Consider the following 21,683-nt stretch of genomic DNA (forward strand, 5'->3'; position numbering starts at 1 on the left):
TGAGTAAAAGGGAAAAGTACAAGCCTATTTTCCATATAGTACACAATAGAGGATACACTGAACTAAAGCCATTCTTGTGAAGTTGTCCTTTCCTTGCTAAATATTCAACCAGAACTGATGTTGTGCTTTTGGGCCAGCTCCGTAGACTTGCAGATGTTCTGGCTATGAGATAAAGCCTTCTAATGAAACTTAATTACTCCTGATCAAAGTCCTGCTACAGCTCTTTCCTTCCTACTTACAGAGGAAAAAGGTGATCTGGTTATTCAGGCTGAGTGATGAGAGCATGAAGCCTGACACCTAATGGCTCTAGGTATCTAGCCACTATTGTTCTTTCTGGAGAGCAGCCTTCTGCATTCATTTGAAAACTTATGTCTGCTTCTGCCTCAACCCTCAGGATAATACAGGTTCCACACTGTGTGTCTGGTTGTTAGCATTTCAGTTGTTCTCTAGCCTCACAAGCTGAAGATTCTCTTCTGAAAAGACAAATACTACATTTCTTGAGAGTTAACCCAGATTTTTCCTCTGCTGACTATTTTGCTTACCAAGGAGGACAGTAATGCCCTCTTTAGTACAAAGTTGTTGCTGTTCTTTACTGAAGCGCTCAAAAGTCTGCTTTCTCAGTGTAAAGGCTGTCCCTCCCTGTGCCTTTGGTCAGAACCAAGAGAGAATGGTGGTTGGATCCCCAAGGACAACTGATAGAAGTGGGGATCTGCTAGCGGAAACACACAGGGCATGACACAAACACAGGGCTGAGACAAGAGTAGCAACAGAAGAAAGGCATGCTTGGTGCATGATACAAAGACAGTGCTGCACAGCTTCTGGCTGAGGTAACTAGTTCCAGTGCAGACAAACCAAACTGGAAGCAGTTTCCTGGACCAATCACCTGTTTCCAAGTGATCATTTACCCAAGCAAGCCCCAAATTCACCATTTTAAACCCTCACACACAGCTTCAAGGCATGATGTCCCAAACCCTGAGAACACCTGGAAATGGTAGTGCTCAACTTCTTGGCCCCATGGGCCAGGTGAGTAGCATAGGGCCCATCTGTGTACCAGCTGGAGCTGTCTGCAGGCGAGACAGGCTGACACCTGGCACCACCCCTTCCCTGCCCCACACACCATGGTTGGACATTATAAGAACTTTTTAAAGAACAACTCCTTTCGGGTGGCACTTATAAAAACAAACAAACCTGTCCTCTTGGGTTGTACTAACTATGGGGCAGGGGCAGAAGAAGGGGTCCCAGGGCCCCTTGAGCCAAAAAAAGGTTGAGAACCACAACTCGGAGCATCAGTAGGCCCCAGTCAAAATCTCCAGCCTTGGCTACAGTCAACACCCAATTGTCCTGAGAGAGGATCCCCTCTTCCCCCCCAAACAAAAAACCCTGACACCTGTAGCAACAAGAGGGTAAAAATGCATTCCTGGAGCATGGGAATAACCAAATACCTTCCACTCTGTTCTGTAGTCCAGGGACAGCAAAAATCGCCCATACATCACCCTTCCTTTCTGTCATCCTTTCCCCTCCATAAACTTTTCTCAGCCCCACTAATCTTTTATAACCAAGCAGGTGATAGAGATGTACTTCACTCTCCAGCTGCTCAACACGATCTTCCAATACCCACCTGCTCTGGCTTGCTGAGCTTTTCTCATGATCTTCCAGCAAGAGGGGGAAGGTGCACTTGATTTCACAACTCTTGCTTTTCATAGCATACCCCTTCATTGCTACTCCCAGTTCATCCCCCATTCTTATCCAACCTTTTAAAAAAATCTACAGTAAGGGAGGTTCCACAGCTCCCCTGAGATGTCTGTTCCACTGCCTTGCTGTTCTAATAAAGAAGTGCTTCCTGGTATCCAGTCTAAACCTACTTGGTTTAGACCCTGATGGTACTATTTCATGCTATTGCTACATGTTGTATTCTATTTGCTGAGGTGGAGAAAAGTTCTTCCTTTTCTTTGTGGCATTTTTTCAGGCATTTGAAAACTGCAATCATGTCCCCTCAACCCCTTTTTCTGTAAGCTGAATATGCCTGTTTCTTTGAACTTTGACTTCCAGGCCCGTTCTCATTTTTATCGCCTGCTTCTGGACCCTCTCAACTTCTCCATGTCCTTTTTAAAATGTGGAGCCCAAAACTGCACACACTACTCTAGATGAGGCCTAACCAGCACTGAGTAAAGAGGCACTATAATCTCTCATGTCGTATACCCAGTGCTTATAGAGATACGGCACAAAACTGCATTAGCCTTTTTTTGCAGGTGCATCAACGTAACAGACTCACGAGACACCAGCTTACATTTGGTGCAGCTGAAATGGTCTTGACCTTCTGGGATGAACACAAACATGGCGCATCCCACTTAAATTACAACTGCTGATCCAGCCTCCATTTATGCCTCCTATCTTCCCTGGAGATTGCTTATGCTGTAGAAAAACAAACAACAAAAATGTGGGCACACAAAGCCTCCTGCTGACTCCTCCCTATAGCAAACGCCCAGGCAAATTCCATGTTATCTGTTAACAACATATAAACAAACAGTCATGGCCCAGGCATGGATCACTCTCCTTTCCTCTCTCCGCAGAGATGCAGAACCTTGAGGCTGGTAGTTTAAAGCCAGACTCCGGATACTGGGGCATGGCTGGCTGTCCCAAATCCCCAAGGGAAGTTTGGACCAACCAACAGCGCCATACTGCACCCTATGGCTGGGCCTGCTGTGAGGTAGGCTCATGAGGCCATCATAGCTGCGTTTGGGACCACGGCAAAACTGCTACCCAGCCAGGCCAAAAGCTGCCAAAGAAAGCCTTCAAGGCACAGTCTCTTGCTGGTAGGCTTGCACCCCAGGCCCCAAGCTACCCTGGGTCACAAGTGAGGACAACATTCACTGCTACATCCCACATGGGGTTCAAGTCCATCCTCCCGGCCAACAGTTGCCACAGAGCAAGCTGGGAAGTTTCCCGATGGTGCAGTGGAATGCTTACTGTCCTCCAAGTGTGACAACCTAGGTTGAGCATTGCTGTAGTTTGGGCTGTGCCACAGCTACATTTTTTTGCATTTTTAAATTTATTTTAATTTTTAAATTTTTTTAAAAGCCCCTACCCCTTGGGCTATATCAGCTGGGATGCAGTGGGGGAGAACTCACCTGCAGCTCTGGCTAGCCCCAGGTCTGGGCTGTGGGCCTGCCAGTGGAAAGCTACGAGTTCAGGAACCTGCTCAGTTGGTTCTTGCCCACGAGAAGTGCTGGTATGGGCCTAGGTAAACCCCTGGACCCAAGTGGTGCTCCAACATGCTCCTGAGCCCTCCCAACAACCTGGCCAAGGGGCGCAAAGTGGCAGAGTCTGGCCACCCTTGGGGGTTTGGGATCAGTGACCAGACCCATTATCTTGGCCCTGGCTCCAGTGAGCTTGGAGAGTCAGTCGCTGGGGAAACAGGAGAGGACAGTGAGCCATGCCCCAGCTGTGACCTTTATTTGTTGATATTTAAAACAATGCCTTTCCTGTGGCAAAAATCAAAGAGCAAGCCAGGCAAGGGCTCCCCTGGTGACAGATTTACTGGCTTCCCAAGCACAAGTTGCTAGGTTTAAGTCCAAGCTCCAGCTGGGTTTGCATGGTTGGGCTGTGCCCAGCCACAATGGGTTCCCTTTAATATATATTTTTTGTTAAATTCTTTCTCCTCAGGCTTTACCTAAGACAGAATGCAAGAGGGAGGGCTTCCCTACCTGCAGCCATGGGTGGCCCAGCCTAAGCTAAAGTCCTGCCAGCAGGAGGTCATAAGTTCAAGTTCCTGTTCAGCTGTTTCTTGCCATGGCTGGTGGCATTTTATTAATCAGGCTACATATATACTCCATACCCTGAACTTCATCTTCTCCAGACATCCATCAGTCACCATCAATCCTATTCTTCCACTGAAAAACTGAAGATCCCACTGAAGGTCTGCACTTTTGTTGAGACCAGGACTCCTTTCCTCTATAATACAATCTCACAATAGCTCTGTGGATTCCCATATGTGTACATCACTTTGTAGACTAGGCCATCCTTCTCTAAGTCAGTGTTTCTCAAACTTTTCCAACCCAAGGCACACTTACATTAATAAAAATATTCCATGGCACACCTGTTAAGGCATTCCCCATTCTGATAGTAATTGTAGCTCATTGCCATGGCAAAATTCCACGGCACACCTGTTCATTTCTGATGGCACACCATTGTGCCATGGCACACTGTTTGAGAAACACTGCTCTAAGTCTATCACTCCTCTTCTCTGAGGTTGAGCTGCATGCATTACCAGTTCCTTCCTTTTGAAGGCAAAAAAAGTAACCATGTCTTCAAAATCCCCCCTAATAGATCAACATGACCGACCATGCCTCCAAAAAATGTGTCACATAAGCACATTCAGCTTCTGTCTGTAACTGTGTCTTGCAAAAATGAATAATTATGACTTTCAGTCCATGCAACAGCATCATTTTCTATTGTCTGGTCCAATAACAAACTATAAACATTAAAGGAGGACACCACCACTGGCTCCTTCCTACTTCTTGAAGCATTATCAGTCCTAGACCTACAGCCCTTAACGATTCCCTTTTTTTAAATAAAGGACATAGGTAGGACAATGTAAGTAATTTACCCATCCTATAGTCCTATTCCTTTTAAGTGCCTGTAAAGAAAAACATGCACCTTTTCTTGAACAAATTTCTAACAAATTTGCAGGCTCACAGGTTAATCAGCATTATATTACGTGTGCTGAAGCCCATGTACTGTACACAAAGCTATAGCCTGTTGTACAATCACAAGTCTTCCATTTTAACTCTCCACAGCATCACTCAGCCCTAGCAAATAAAACTTCAATTCTGCAGGGTCTGGATTGGCTTTTTTAAACATGTGAAGTCATAAATGTTCTGCTCACTCATTTTTAAGAAGTCTGCATTGCTAAACAGTCCCATAAATAAGATTCTAGATAAACCTGGAGACAACTGAGCAAGAGTGTTTAAAAAGTCACAAACTTACCTGTAATCATGTTTTATCCCAGAAAGTCAAATGCACTAAATATTCCTAACAATGCAACTAACTTAAATATGGACATACATTTAAAGTTGCAAATTATAAGTGTAAAACATTACATTCAAAGTTTAATAACTTCACATTTCAGTTATATGCACAATGAAAAGGGATACGCTTGCATGCAAACAGCCCATAGAGCAAAGGTGGGCAAAATACAGCCCATGGATCATATCCGACCTGCCAATTGATATCTGACCCACCAGCCACTGCCGGGAGCCTGAAGAGGAAGGGCTGAGCCCCATGCCACTCCCCTCTGCCCCAGCCAGGGCCAGGCTAGGTCATACAGAACGCAGACTCCTCCACCCCCACACATCCATCCCTCCCACCCCGCCCAGCTTCCTGCTGGTATTGTGCCGTCCTGGCACTATGGGTGCCAGCAGTCTGGCCTGCATGGGATGGGACATGATGCAGCATGCTGAGTAGCCAGCCTGCTCACCTGCTGTGATGAGTTGCTGCTGCCACAGCTCCACTAGGAGGTGAGTCCATGCCTGCCACAAGGGCTCAGCCCCAGGCAGCTGCCCCCAACTTTCCCAGTGCAGCGCAGCAGCAGTGGCTCATCTTGATGGGTGGTTGTGTATGCGGGTGGGATGACTACTAAGCACACACCCCATCCTGTGTAGGCCTGGCTGCCAACAGCCGCAGTTCCAGGACTGCAGTACTAACAGGAAGCCACGCAAGAGGGGGTGAGGGGAGGGATGGATGCGGTGGGGACAGAGGAGTCTGTATGGCCTGGCCCAGCCCTGGCTGAGACAGAGCACAGTGACACAGGGCACAGCCCTCCCTCAGGCTCCCAGGAGCAGCTGGCAGGCTGGGTAGGATCATTTAGCATCTCCCCAGCCCCAGCCTTCAACAGCTCACCAAAATTCCTTAAGTGGCCCTCCAGCCCAAATAGTTGTCCACTCCTGCCATACAGAGTACTCCCAAGTTGCCAGCAGAATCAAACCAATGTACTGAAGACAAATATAGGTAAAAATAAGAAAGCCTGACAAACCTGGGAAATACAGGAGCAACTGTAAATTATTGTGTTAAGAAAAATATTAACAGAAGACTGTTATTCTTTTGCTGTTTTTATGCTTAAGGTGCTTTTATTTTTATCTCATTCAAGTTTCTATGCAAGTTTTTAAACTTCCAACTAACTCAATTTATCACACTGATATTCTGAGTCTGTTGCATTGTTTGCAGGGCAGAGACTGCACTACCTTAAGTAGTTATTCACTCCTAAAATCCTTTTTAAAGTTTTTATTCACTTCTAAAATCCTTTTAAGAGCCTAGAACTTTTGGCACTTCTTTAGCACTAAAGCAAACAATACCTTCTAGTTACTACAGGTCTAGGTCTTCACAATTATATTTAAACCTACACTTAATAGCCAATGAACAGGAAAGTGGTTGATTTAATTAATTCTCATTTAGTTAAGACTATCATGGATGTTAGAAGATCCAGTTACCCTAACATTCTCCACCAAAATTCCTCTTAAATTGTGTGTTGTATTTGAGCATTGCATTTTGACTTATGGCATATTATTTACAAAAATGCTTTATAGAAATGCTAATACATATAAAAATATAGGGAGTCAAATCAAATCTAATCTGAACATTTTAAAATAAACAACAACAGGCACATATTTATGTATTCAACAACTTCTGAATGACATAGTGTTCTTTTAGAAAATTAAGAACTAAAATCACTGCTGAGAGCTAGGAACAGCACAGATCTCAAATTAAAAAACACAATCAAATAGATTTGCAGGAAGAACATGTGTTTATTTATCACTGAAAAAACAGGCAGATGAAATATTGCCCCTGAGCAAGACTTAAAAATAAGGCTTGTTTTAGCCATATCAACTGTCTGCATGAAGTGTGTTGACTTGCTTAACTATCCTTCTTAGGTTTCCAGTTTTGCTGTAATATTTTTTGAAGAATTTTACAAACAACTTCCCACTTTTCAGGAGTTATTTCTACCTGCTCCACTGGACTGTCCAAGTTTTCAGATTCTGAGCTGGTGGTATGTCCTGTATCTTCATCAACAAAGGAATCTAAAGAAGATGCGCTAGAGCGAGCAGGCTGTGCTTTAGATGTCTCTTCAGTTGGATTACAAATATCTGGAGCAGTATGTGGTCTTACAGAATGTAATGGCTGGCATGTGCTGTCTTCTGGAGCCTTTCCTAAATCACGCAGTGCCCTTTTTACAGCTTTTTCAAGATGCTTAAATAGTTCCACGTCTATATCTTCTCTATCTGTATAATGCTGAACGTTAAGTCAAAAGGACATTAAATCGCTATGAGCTTTTAAAATTTAAGAATATAAACAATTTCATAAAGGAATATAACAACAGAAATGCTCTTATATTGCCAATAAATGTAGTATGATTATACTCTATAAATCAAATAATCTTTGAATCATTAAGACGTACTATATTTTCTTGCATACAACATGTCCTGGTATAAGACATGAACCTTGTTTTTGAGAAGCAGAATGAAAAAATGATGTCTCTCCCTGTACTAAGTAACTGAATAGTAGCAGCTAGGTAGCTGGGTCTGCTCATTGATCTGTTCCGTGGATCAGATACAGAGTTGTTTTTTTGCTTTTGCAGCTTTAGTGGCAGAAACTGATGTTGCCATATTTGCTCACCAATAATGTGCACCCCAATTTCCAGCAGCTGCTTTTTTTTTTTAAAGCGTGCATGTTTGTGAGAAAATAAGGTAAGCCTAAAACAATAACAACATAATCATTTATCCATAGCCCATGTTCCTCATTTATCTGTCCGTTTCTTCATGTCTCTTATAACCTCATTTTCGTGACAGTTTCATTATTGGTAGTAATAATTATTAATAGTATTATTGGTCCTAATAGTATTAATCATATGCACTCCCTCTGTCTTGGATCCAAGTATGGGGGAGATAGGAGGGGGGCAGGCTGTAGCTGTGGCCCCAACCCAGGGTCAGAGCCACAACCACTGCTCTGTCCCCATACTGCCCTGCTGCTCCCCACCTCCCACCACCTGTCCTCTGCATGGCTTTCCCCACCCTGCCACCTGTCCCCCAGCCTTTCCTCTACTCTGAAGGGATGATGGTAAACTGCATCCAACTGAAGGACCTACTTATGGTGGGGTAGCTCCTATAAAATACCACAGTGTTGCAACTTCCAGAGAAAGGTGAGTATAGGGTGCCTCAAAACCCAAGCCCCAATTGCTTTGTGGGTACACCTTGGCTGGAGAAAGGCTAAGGGACATCACCCTGACAGAAATGCAGCCTCACTGAAGGATTAGGCAGTCAGCAGCAGTTCTTATCTGTTGCTCTCTGTCACGAGCTACAATCATCAAGGCACTGAACATCTGGACTCAGTCTGGCTTTGAATTCTGTCTCAATGGGCTAAACAGGGGATGGCTGGTCTTGGGCAGGCTTCACTCCTCCATACTCTTGCCTTGGCATATGCACTGAAGGTCTGGGTGTGATCACCTGACTATACCTCTTATGCATACACCATGATCCGGAGGATCAATGGTTGCCTACTACAAAGGTATCGTTTGATTTAAAGAAACAATATCCTAAAAAGTCTGCCATCATATGTATTATTTTATTTCAGACACAATTGAAGTGGAAAATTGAAAGTAAATAATATGTTTACTTACAGATATGTTTCTCTTTGCATGCCAAGATCTTGGAAAGGAACTCGGAGATGATTCTTCTTGAACCACGTTTGCAGAGCGCTTGAGCTGTTGTTCAGACATAGTGGCTGATGGTACCTTAATAGACTTGCTAAGCAATTTCTTTGATCTACTTTCATGCCTTTTTTCTTGCTCTGATTTCTGTTTTGAGTTTTCTTTATTTAAAGTATAGGAGAACATAGAACATTTTGAGTCTTTCTTGGATCCTGAAACACCCAGTATTTGAGAACCTGCTTCAGGATGTTTTTTATGTTTTCCCTTTAAGCCTTCTTTAGACTTATGCAAATCAGTTTGTTTCTCCTCCTTAAATTGCGTACCCATTACTACTTGTCCTTGATATGGCACAGTACACTTTCTAGAAACTTTATTAATATGTTTTTTTTTGCCTTTTGCTTTTCCACAAGACTTGTTTGATGCTTTTGCTTCTCCGTCAGAGTCTGAACGTAAAAAGATAAATGTTGGAGGACTTGCGGGAAAGGAGAGCATTGACTTGGAGAGATATTCCTTAAGCTCTGTTTGGACTTCAGTATCATGAGAACTTAAAAAGGAAGTCAGGGCAACTGTTTCAGGTGTTCCTCTCAAAGAGTCATCAGAGTGCTTTGGTTTTAATGCTTTTTCCAAATCCATTTTTGAATATGTTTTCTCTGTATTACTGAGACAACTTTGCAAAACTTGAGTCTCTCTTTCAAAATAATTTTTTCCTTTTTGAGGAAGGGTTCTCAAACTATTGGTTTGGGTTTCTTTGTTTAGATTAACCACTGCACACACCTGTTCTGAAATATTATCTACAGGAAGTTTACACTTCTCTTTTCTTAAAATGGGCTTTTCATTTATTATGGACATTTTATCAAGATTCTCTGCAGCATGATCTTGCCTGCTCTCAAATATATTTTTATCAGTTACTGTAAGTGGTTTCCCTTCACCATTTTTCAAAGATGTATTCTGGCATGTGCTTTCTAATTCCACTGAAATATTTTCTACAGGAAGGTCTTGAAAGCTGGTGCTTAAAACAGATTTCAGACTTTTTACTTCTGTTTCAGAAAGTCTGTCTTTACAACCTTCTTTCATAATCTTGTTTAAGAGAGATTTCAGTTCTACAAGCTGTGTTTCTGAAAGTCTATCTTGAAGGTTTTTGGTTAAGAGGGATTTTGTTCTTAGACTTTGCTCTTCCTTGGGTAAATTTACCTCCATAGCATTTGACAGTCTTTCATTGGCTCTCAACACAAACAAACTCTGGTATATCTTTTTTAACTCTTCCTCTGTGATTACCCCTATTTCCGAGAATCTTTCTATAAGATGATTTTGGATCTTTTTGCTTAAAATTGACTTTAGATTCATGATTTCCCTTTGTGAGAGTGCCTCTAGTAGGAAGTCTTGTATATTTCCATTTAAAATAGGTCTTCCTTTTATTATATGTTGTTTAGTAAGACTTTCACTAGGATGAACTTGTCCTATATCAGGTAAATCTGTTTCTGTTATTCTAGGTTGTCTTTCTGCAATGTGCTGCGAAGAATGGTTCTGTTGTACATTTTCTAACTTCTCTTCTGTAACTAATCTTGTCTCAGAGAGCTTCTCCTGGAGGCATTGATTTAAAAAAGTCTTTAGACTCATTATTTCTGTTTCCAAAAGTTTTTCTATGAAAGTATCTTGGAGAGTTTTGTCTGAAGCAGATTTTAAATTTATTTCTGGTTTTGTAAGCCTTTGCTTGTGATGATCTTCCTCTCTCCTAGGTACCTCTGTCTCCAAATCCACTGGCAATTTTACTTTGATTATCTGCAATGACCCATTCTGTTGCTCTTTTCCTAACTTAATTTCTGTGTTCATCCCTCTTTCTGAGCAACTTTCTGACATATAGTCTTGTAGATTCTGACTTAGAGCAGATTCTATTTTTACTTTTTCTGTTTTGGAAGACTTCTTCTTAAAAGATTTTGTCCCTTTCTCATCGATTGATTGTCTGTCTCTAAAAAACTGAGAAGTCAAATTTGGGCATTCATGCTCTAATTCAGTGACTTTTATTAATCCTGATTCTAAAAATCTCTCATCCGGAAGATCCTGTAGGTTCTTACTTAAAGATTTTATTATTCTTATGTCTGTTTCTGAATACTGTTTTCCAGACTGATCTTTGCTTTTCTCAGATGACTCTGCCTCAGATTTTGGTTGTCTCGCATCATTGCTTAGCATTAAGCCCAATTCTAAAAGCCTCTCTCTGGCAAAATCTTGTAGATTTTGTTTTAAAACAGGTTTAAGATCTACTATTTCAGGTTCTGAGGCTGTCTTCTCATAATTATGTATTTTTTCATCTAAATCTATGTCCCCAACCATATCTTTTATTCCTTGCAATGGCAGGTTCTGGTGCTGCTTCCCTAACTCCAAGTCTGTGATTATTCCTGTTTCAGAAAATCTCTCTATGAGACGATCCTGCAAGTTCTGACTTAAAACTGCTTTTAAATGTATTGTTTCTGGTTCAGAAAGCCTGTAATAATTCTGTCCCTTTCCAAATAAATCTCTCTCCAAAACAACTGGCGATCCATCTACAAAACGTTGTAGATTCTGGTACTCTTCCTCCAATGTCTTTGTGTCTACCACTATTTCTGAAAGTCTCTCTGAAATCATCTCGCCAAGACTACTGCTTAATACAGATTTTAGTGTTATTATATTTATAAGTCTGTCTACAAGAAAGTCTTCAAGAGCATTGTTTAAAAATATGTTTGGATGCATTATTTCTGTTTCTGAAAGTCTCTTCTCTTGCCATTTTTCAGGTAAATTTGTATTTATAGTCAACAATAATGGTTCTTTAACATTTAATAAAGAAAGATCCTGCTGCTCCTCTTCTAATTTCATATTTGATTCTATAAGTCGTAATATGGAAAGGCGCTGACAACTCTTGCTTAACTCAATATCTGAACTACTTGTTACTTTTGTTGAAGGTGTTCCAATAGGTGGATCCTGGTCTTCTTCCTCTTTGACATCTGCACACAGAAGTTTGTTTTCCAGAACACTGAAAATAGGTGCTTCCAGCCCAGCTTCTTTCCTTTCATATACAGTTGATTGTGTTCTACCTATATGTCTCAAAAAAGGTTCAAATTTGTCCCCACTAAGAACAGGTTGCCGGTACTGTAACATAAATACAAATCAATTATGAGATTACTATTTTGCAGCATTTTTCCCTAGAAGAAATTTCAGTAAAAAGAATACTTGGCATGTATACATAAATTAAATTAAAATATAATATCTTTGTGAAGTAGATATTTATTCCAATTTTACAACTGACAGAAAAAGAGATTACCACTAACATTTTCAAACTTCAGTGCCTAAAGCTAGGCTCCCAAATTATTATTTATTCACCTTCAATATTGGGTTATGTCTTTAGTGGTGCTGAGCATCAGCAGCTAATTCAGCTTCCAGTAGGAACTGTGTCCTCACTGTAACAGCTGCATAGCTCACCAGGCTGCAAGCCAAGTGGGTGAGCTGTGCTTAAGAGCTCTGCAAGCAAAGGGCGGCAAAAACTTTGCAGAGAGTACACAAGCTTTACCAGACATGAGAGCATGCAGTGCATGGTGCATGCTTTTTATTGGAGTGTTTGAATTGCGACCAGAGCCCACAGTGCAAACTGGAGGATTGGATTGGCTGCTACTGAGCCATAAAAAGTTGAGGGAGGGAAAAAAAGAGAAGCTGGGGAGGAGCCAACTCCAGCCCTGGGGAGAAGGGGTGCACACTCAACCCCCAGCTAGGGGAGACTGAGCTGAAACTTGCCCAAGGAGCAGGCATCAGGACAGGGCCTGTGTCATCCATTCCATGAGAAGCTGATTTCCCACCGGGCTCAGAGCTGTGAAACCAGGGAGGCAGGTGCCAGGGAAAGAGTGGGGAGGGGTTGGAAAGCAAAGCTGGTAGGCTTCCTGGAGCTGGGAGAAGCAGCAGGGTCAGAGACCTGCAGAGGGAAGCCGCTGTCCAAGCTGGGAAGACTCGAGCTGCAGAATCAGAGACCTGTGGAGTAGGGCTGTGCGAAGCTTCAGATGCTGATTCGATTTGGAGGAGATTCAGCCTGATTCAGTGGCCGAATCTCCAAATCTGAATCGAATCAGGGGACCAATACAAAGGTCCAAATCAAGTTGAAAATCTCTGAATCTTCGGAAAAGATTTGGAGAGCTTCGATGATTCGAACAGTCTGCAGCTGATGATTTGGACAGTGTCTGCAGCAGGGAGCTGGACCCAGACTCCGTGCCGGTAAGTATGGGGCAGAGGAGGGGGGGCTGGAGAAGTGGGGAGGGAACCATGGGGGGACCCCTGCCAGGCCCCATCCCCTACCTGCTCCCCTAGTCCCCCCATGGCTTCCCTGCCCGGCACCAGCTCCCCATGTTTTAAAAAAAAGCCCTGACTCACTGGGCACTGCTGGGCAGTGGGGGGCAAGCCCTGCTGCTCCCCACTACCCCATGCAGCATGGAGGGCTCTTCCATGAGCCCTCTGGCCCCTCGTCTCACTCTCCCAGCCCCCATGGCTGCCCCACCCACCCCAGCTCCAACCCTTTAAGGAAGAAAAAACTGAGAAAATCCCCAGGCTCACCAGGTCCTGCAGCGGTCTCGGGGGGCTCATGCAGATTCGGCTGAATCAATTCGGGACAGTGATTCAAATCACTGAATCGAATCATTGTCCCCAAATTGGCTGAATCTGGAGCGAATACTAGCCACTTCGCACAGGCCTACTGCAGAGGAAAACTCCTGTCTGTGGGTAGATGTGCTGGGAAGGGGAGACAGCCCCAAGAGGGAGTGGGCTCAGAGAAAATAAACCAGCATGAGTGTGTGAGGGGACACCTAATCACTCATGTTTGCAGGAAGTGTATTTCCAGAAAGAAACAAAAGGGAGCTTATTGCCTGCTGTCGCTGTTCAGAGCCCGTTTCGCTGTTACCAGGATGGATACCATCTTCCCTGAAGCAGCAGAACCCTCTCCTCCACCTGCCATCTAGTGGTGGATCATAGTTATAGCAGTGTTGCCATTTATTGTTACGGGAAGTGGATGGTGACCAGAACGAAATCAATTGGGTTATGGGACAGAGGGGGATGGGGGGACTGTTTTAAACGGTTATAACAAGGTAAATTTAATTATTGAGGTTGTTTAACACAAGTGGGGACCCCACTGTGCGGGAATTATCCACTTAATGTTGTAGTTGTAAATTTTATCTAAATTTTTAGTTTTATTATTAACTATGGTTATTATATTTTTTGTTTGTTTATTTTTTCTGTATATAAATTGGTTGTGTATAATAAAGAATAATGAGTTCATCGGGTGCAGAGCAAATTCCTGGGCAATGAGGGTGAGGCACACACCTCTCCACAGGACCCCTCAGTCAGCAGTTTGCCTGAGGGGCTCCCAGGTTTACTGGCACCCTGAGGATACAAAATCTGACACATCACCCAGCCTTAGTGTGCCGGCACTGGGTTACATCACTATTAATGACAATCAGACTTGATGATTCGGAAACTCATGCTAAGCTCAGGCCTACTCACAAAAGTTAAAATACAAAACACTAGTGCTAACTGCATAGTGCAAAAGGATGTAAGTTCATGGCTAGGCCATCTGAAAAGAAATAATGAGGTATCCCTTCCAGATTATTTTACTATATTCATGATGAATTTAAGCAGGCTCCTAGTTGTCTGGTATGTAACCCTGTGAAATTTATATCCTTGATCAATTAGCATGGTAAATATTTCTCTTGAAATTAACTAATGTTGTGTACAGGAAGAGTCATTCTCCATATGTGATAGATGTGTCCTCCTGATTTTCTTCTGTTTTTGCTAGTGGTTTCCTTGATTTTCCAAGGACACTCCCCCAAACCTTGTGTTTTTCCTGATTGTTAATCAGTTTCTTGATATGTTCCAAACTTAGTAGAAATGGACAACCTCTTGTCCCTGAGGAAGGTAATCAATTCAATTTGAAACTTTCTGATAACTGATAACGAGCAGTTTGATTAACAGGATTTTCCTGTCAAATAGTGCTTGGGACTCTCTTGATTTACACAACCACAAGAATACTTTGTAGATGCTGGACTACGGGTATAAGAAAGAAATGGAACAGCTAACAGTGCGCGCTTCAAGAGTGAGAAATCTGTCTGACTCAAACTGCTGCTGTGTCCTAGTCATCTCGAGACGCTGGAAGAAACAGATTGTTTCTCTTCTTGCCTGTTTGGTGAGAAATCACCACCTTATAGCTAATTACTGGACTTTGCTGTGGTTTGGGCTCGTTTGACTTTGAATACTCATAGTAAATAAAGCCTTTCCGTTGCTCATTGAACGAGGTGAGGTGTTGTGTCAATCCCTTAGGCTATTCCAGAATCCTAACAAACAGGTTTTTATTTGATAACAGGATTTTTATTTGCTAACAGACTTTTTAAACATGCCTATGTAAATATTTAAATGTCTAATTTTGGGCACCCAAAATTTTTTAAACCTTTTGGGTTTAAAAATGTAAATGATTTTGCCAAGACCACATAAAGAGTTGGTGGCAGACCTGAGATTAAAAGCTAGTATTGTGTGCAGTTTTGGGCTCCAAATCTTTAAAAAGTGGAGAAGTTAAAGAGGGTCCAGAGATGGATTACAAAAATGATGCAGGACTTGGAAGAAAAATCATACAAGGAGAGGCTGAGGGAAACAGGTATGTCTAGGTTGTGGAAGAAACGCTTAAGAGGGAGCATGATACCAGTCTTCAAATACCTGAAGGGCTGCCATCAAGTAGAGGAAAAATACCTTTTCTCTCTTGCTGCAGAGAGTAGGATGTGAACCAATGGCTTGAAGTTGCAGCAAAGTAGGTTTAGACTGGTTATCAGGATTTGGTTTAGATTGGTTATCTTTACAATTAGAACAGTGAGACAGTGAAATAGGATTGATTGCCTTAAGAAGTTGTAGACTCTCCATCATTGGAGGTGTTCAAGAATAGGCTGGACAGGCATTGGTCAGGGATGGTAGCTACGTCTATATTCTGCTGTGGGTATTTCCCATGCTTCTGGGTTTTACTGGTTGCCACATGGGGCTAGGAGGCAATTTTTCCCTACTTGATGCTACATGTATTGGGGGGGGGGGTTAAGCCTTCCTCAGAGGCACTGGGTGTTGGCTGCAGTCAAGGGTGGGAATTTTGACTGGATATCACACGGCAGTATGTACCATAAGATGCTGGTTTGCCCGTATGAGGGAAAGAACCCTTGGGTCCATAAAGAAGCCAGAGAAACGCGAGCAGATGCTAGCCCCAGACCTGGAACTGTAGCAGCAAGTCTTAGATTGGCTACACCAAATAATACAAGGCCTACAGGATCAAGCCATGAGACAACAGATGCTGTTAGCCAACATGACTGGGATCATCCACCCACAATCAACGACCCAGGCAGGGATGTGTGGCTACAGGGCCAGAATTGACTCGGAGGTGCGAGATGAGCTGCCCGCATTGATGGTGGAAGTGACAATGGAGGGAAAAAAGGTATGGGCTATGCTGGACTCAGGCTCATTGCAGACCATGGTGCGGAGCGATGTGTTACCGGCAAGAGAGAGGGAAGTTGCAGACCACGTGATTACACAATGCTGGTGTGGGGATCCCATAGAAGTGGACAGAGTAGGGGCCATCCTGCAAGTTGGCAATAGGACCTGCCAGATGCTAGCTGAGGTTGCCAAGCGCTTGCCCTACCCAGTAATACTGGGCTGTGACTGGCTGGAGTTGTTGGCAGAGATAGCCAGTGTGAGGCAGAAGGAGGGGACTGAGATGAGAGGCGGGTGGGCTAAAGACAAAATCGGCACTGAGAAGACCCCTTGTCACACCCCCCAAGCCCAATTCCCCAGTCTTGGTTGCAGCCAATGAAGGGAAAAAAACACAAGCTAGTAGCATTTATGAAAGGAAAAACAATTCCTCCAGGATATACTGGTGAGGAATAAAAGCCTTGAGACATACCAGGCACCTACCACATTTCAAAAGTTACCTCTATAACCCAACAAGACAATTGAAAATACTTGATTCCACCATGTACACCCACATCTGCATGCACGAACATATGCATGCATCCATGAACACACATTATTGAGCTGGTATTATTTTTCAACCTAAAAAAAAGTTCCTTTCCATTCCTAGTATTTGCTCCAGGAATGTACTTACACATCTACACATATAGATTCATAGATGTTAGGGTCGGAAGGGACCTCAATAGATCATCGAGTCCGACCCCCTGCATAAGCAGGAAAGAGTGCTGGGTCTAGATGACCCCAGCTAGATACTCATCTAACCTCCTCTTGAAGACCCCCAGGGTAGGGGAGAGCACCACCTCCCTTGGGAGCCCGTTCCAGACCTTGGCCACTCGAACTGTGAAGAAGTTCTTCCTAATGTCCAATCTAAATATGCTCTCTGCTAGCTTGTGGCCATTGTTTCTTGTGACCCCCGGGGGCGCCTTGGTGAATAAATACTCACCAATTCCCTTCTGTGCCCCCGTGATGAACTTATAGGCAGCCACAAGGTCGCCTCTCAACCTTCTCTTGCGGAGGCTGAAAAGATCCAGTTTCTCTAGTCTCTCCTCATAGGGCTTGGTCTGCAGGCCCTTGACCATACGAGTTGCCCTTCTCTGGACCCTCTCCAGGTTATCCGCATCCTTCTTGAAGTGTGTCGCCCAGAATTGCACGCAGTACTCCAACTGCGGTCTGACCAGCGCCCGATAGAGGGGAAGTATCACCTCCTTGGACCTATTCGTCAAGCATCTGCTGATGCACGATAAAGTGACATTGGCTTTTCTGATGGCTTCGTCACACTGCCGGCTCATGTTCATCTTGGAGTCCACTAGGACTCCAAGATCCCTTTCCACCTCTGTGCCACCCAGCAGGTCATTCCCTAGGCTGTAGGTGTGCTGGACATTTTTCCTCCCTAGGTGCAGCACTTTGCATTTCTCCTTGTTGAACTGCATCCTGTTGTCTTCTGCCCACTTGTCCAACCACATGTCGCTATGGTGACGTTGTTACTATACGGTGATTTAGTACTTCCTTTTGGAATTCAGGTATCACATTTTCACTTGATTAGTTACTATGCAGTAATGCACATGTAGACACCTTACTACACAGTAACACAGTGTGTAGACTGACCTGGAACTAACTTTAGTCCTGAATCAGTCCATACACCGTGTTAATGCACTTTAACGCCTGCATGTGTACATGCCAGCTTATTCCTTCTTACTGTGCAGTAAATTTAAGCTGGTGTAAATGCATGACATGCCCAAAAAGGAATTTCTGAGCAAGGCAAGGGAAATGAGCATGACAGGATGTGTAAGCTGTTCAAATTATTTCATCTTTGAATTGGTCTCTGATGTCAGTTATCCACATATTAAATGCCACATGATGGCACTTCTGGAGGAGTAGATCAACAGTTAACAACAATAATAGAGTTCAGACAGGATTTTGAAAAGATGAGGAGAGAAAGGAGAGGTGAAACCTGAGGTTGAAGAGGATTCTGAGGGGAGCAGGGAAAAATCTACTAGTCATTCTTCATGTGGGAATAAATAATATAGCCAAATACTCGCTGATAAGGATTAAGGACAATTATGTTAGGACATCAGCTGACTCAATCAAATTCCTCTTGTCCCAGGAGGAGGGAGAAGGTGAGGCAAGACAATGAAGATAAATGGATTGCTCATGGACTGGTGCTACCACAATAGTTTGGAGATATATGACCACTGACAGGCAGTCACAGATGGAGGACTTTTTTCCAAAGATAGGCTGCATCTGAATACGGAGAGAAAAAACAGCTTTCTGGGATTAAGGCTTTCCTGACTGATAATAAGACCTTTAACTTAGGGAGATGGGGCAGAGCGGGGGGGGGGGAGTGGTTGGAAGAATCCCACAAAATTTCCATTCTGAGAATAAAACCTGCAAGAGCTGGATGGTCTGTACATGAGAAGGTTGCCCAGAAAGGATGGGCACTGTGGAGTGGAAGAACCATGGAAGGCAGCAACGTAGTTGTAAATGGAAATAAGATAGTCCTATGTACTCCATCTGGGAGCTTGGGTAAGCTTAGATGGAAACTATCAAAGATGGCATAGACTGAACAGCTTACATCTCTTGTCATGCTAATTTCCCCTGCCTTGCTTACAAAGTCTTTTGTGGGTCCATCTACATGTGCACTTACACTAGTTTAAATTTACTGCTCAGTAAATACCTGCGCAGTAAGCGAGATTAGGCCAGCATCTACACGTGCAGGTGTTAAAGTGCATTAACATTGTGTGTGGACTGACTTGAAACTAAAATTAGTCCAAAGTCAGTCCACACACAGTGTTACTGTGCAGTGAGGTGTCTACACGTGCATTACTATACAGTAAATAATTAGGCGTATATTTGATACCTGCATGATGATACCTGCGCAAATTTGATACCTGCATGATCAAATTTACATTCAAGTCAGCGTAAGTCACCATATTTACTGCACAGTATGAGCATGCATGAGTAGACGTGCGCCTGTACTGCACAGTAATTTCAGTTACTGTGCAGTAAATGTGCATGTGTAGACATGCCCTGTGATTGCTATTGTTGCCATCCTCTGCCCCTTTAAGTTTTTAAGAAAAACCTTAGGGTAAAAGACCCTTGCAGGAAAGCAAAAGAAAGAGGAGAAACCCCAAAATACACATACAAAAGAACACAAGGAAAAAAAACCAACAACCATCACATCAATTCCCTTAAAAAAACCCTTGTTAGCTGCCCTGTTAGGTATTGGCACTAGTTACTGGTAATCAGGATTTTATGCCTAGAGCAGTCCTACCTCTAAATTAGGCTTAGCTGGGGAAATAAGCAAAAATGCCTTCAATCTCCTACTGCTCAGAACAAAAGCCCTCTGGTACACACATATACACACAGTGTCTTCTTCAAAATACAGAATACAAGTACCAGACAGACAGACCTATCCAGTCACCGCCTCTGAATGAAGGATTGATCCTTACTCGCCTAAACACTCCCTCTCAAACTTCCCTGATACTGATTGCATTTCAGTTAACTTCTACAAGGCACAAGAAAAAAGAACTTGGGGTCAGAATATAAAAGGTATAAAAGATGGATTGCAGGCATTATTCAAATATTCATGGCAAATACTGAGAAATAACCTGTAATCTGGAACCTCTGGAATTCTGTATATACTTAGGGTAGGCTCACTTTCCTAATCTAAAGTCACATCTACACTAGGAAGTATGGATGTGACTAGAAGATATCATCTAACTGCCAGCTTTACAATTTCACTAAATGTATATACACTTTGTTTCCTTTGTATCATTTTAACAAATGGTTGGAAGGAAAGCATGGGTGCAGTAGCTAAGCATCCCAGTTTTCCCCAAACCACTGATTGGCCTGCTGCCTTGTGGTTCATTTTTTCAGTTTGTTGTGGTAATCCAACCCACCTCTGTAAGGGGCTTGGGTTCAACCTCCCACAATCAGTGTTCTCTCCAAGGTGTAGCAATCCGTGAGTGCGCCGCTTCAGTCCATTCCCGAATTGGTCCCACCTCCCCCTTTCGGCATGCGCCAGGGGGATGCCTGCATTCAGGAGCATAAGACTAGAAGGGACCTCCTGGGAAATCCCAGGCAGGGCCCCTAAACATGCTGGCAGACAACAGTGCAAAGGGGTTGACAACATCCACTCCAGCCCCTTTCACACACTGTAGATCCAGGGCAGCCCCTGCCCCAAAACCCCACTGTGGGCCACAGGATGGGAGCAGGACACACAACAGGAGCACTGAGACCTTTGCCATTCTCGCAGAGCCCAGAGGTGCTCTGCTTCTAAAGAGGGGAGACTGCTGGGGAAAGAGCCCTAGCAGTAAGTGATAAGCCCAGCTGCCGGTTGCCAGGGCAACTGGAGCTAGCAAGCAATCACACATGCCAGCGATCAACTGACTGTAAGGGGCAGGGCCTGGCTCCCTTATAAACCCTAGGGGCTGAGGCCAGAGGCAGTTCCCTGCCAGCAGCCAAGGAGGAAGGAGCTCTCTGTCATGGGAGAGAGGAGAAGCCTGATGCGGGAGCAGCATCTGACATGGCTGCGAGATGAAGAATCCCCAGTTGGCTTGAATGTTGTTATGGCCAAGCAGCTTCCATTTAAGTTACAGCCGAAGGGCTTGCGTTTGTGTTGCGGTTTGTCACCAGTGGTTTGGGTGAGGCTACTAGGGGTTGCAGGAGGCCTCATAGGGGACCCACAGCTGTGTGGGAACCCCAGTGCCAGCCAGGGTGCAGCATTTGGGGTGCACTGACCCCAGCCCCAGAGAGGGGGCATTGCTGAGAAGCCCCAGCGCGGGCATGGTGAGCCCCAGAGAAGGGGGCAGCTTTACTGAGAAGGCCCGGAGAGAGACAGGGCCGCAGAGAGCCCGAGTGCCAGAGAGAGGATATAGACCTGGACCGAACAACATCTATTCCAGCTGCGAGGCTTGGGGTGTGGTAAAGAGGTGGTTGGAGCCACGTATAACCCATAAGGCTAGGATGCCCCTGAAGCACCCATTGTAGAGCAGGACCCACGAGGGGTCCAGGAAACCACGGGGTCCGAGTAACCAGCGAGAAGTGACCAAGAGGGCGTAAAAGGCAACCTTCCAAATATATGGTGTCATCAAAGACATGGCGGGTGAGAATTTGAGGGTGCCCTTGGGCCAACTTGGCATGGGAAGGGGGCCTTGAGGAGATCATGGCCCTCCTGCGGGACCCCACCGTGACAGCCATGCCAGTGGCAGGGCAAGATGTGTTCAAAAAGACCTAGACAGATGACCATGCCCCATGCTAGAGGCAGGCAAAACCCCCACAGTCCTTTCACCTGGGAGGTCTCTCAATACCTCTGGGGGTACCAGCATCCCCTCTCCTAGCCCATCTTCCACCTCTGGCTGTGACCAATGTCCAGGGCTTAAAGCTGAGAGGGGCAAGCTTTTCCTTGCTCCTTCAGGTGATCAGCAGAAACCCTGAAGCCTGGGGCTACAACTCGCCAATCTCTCCTCACAAGGCAGGTTCTCCA

The 21,683-nt window shown here is 44.1% G+C and overlaps 1 protein-coding gene across 2 annotated transcripts in view; it reads right to left on the bottom strand.

The window, feature by feature from the left end:
• Positions 1 to 6,780: 6,780 nt before the first annotated feature.
• Positions 6,781 to 21,683, bottom strand: part of C2CD6 (C2 calcium dependent domain containing 6) — a 72,921-nt gene continuing 58,018 nt past the window's right edge. For both annotated transcript variants that reach the window (XM_059727070.1, XM_019492357.2), the window contains 2 exons: positions 8,669 to 11,818; positions 6,781 to 7,284 (listed from right to left, as the gene is read on the bottom strand). In XM_059727070.1, the coding sequence (XP_059583053.1) occupies positions 6,910 to 7,284; positions 8,669 to 11,818 (3,525 nt within the window). In that variant the 3' untranslated portion in view covers positions 6,781 to 6,909. The remainder of the gene's footprint in view (positions 7,285 to 8,668; positions 11,819 to 21,683) is intronic.

This window comes from Alligator mississippiensis, chromosome 4, assembly GCF_030867095.1.
Source record: "Alligator mississippiensis isolate rAllMis1 chromosome 4, rAllMis1, whole genome shotgun sequence".
Lineage (NCBI taxonomy): Eukaryota > Metazoa > Chordata > Crocodylia > Alligatoridae > Alligator > Alligator mississippiensis.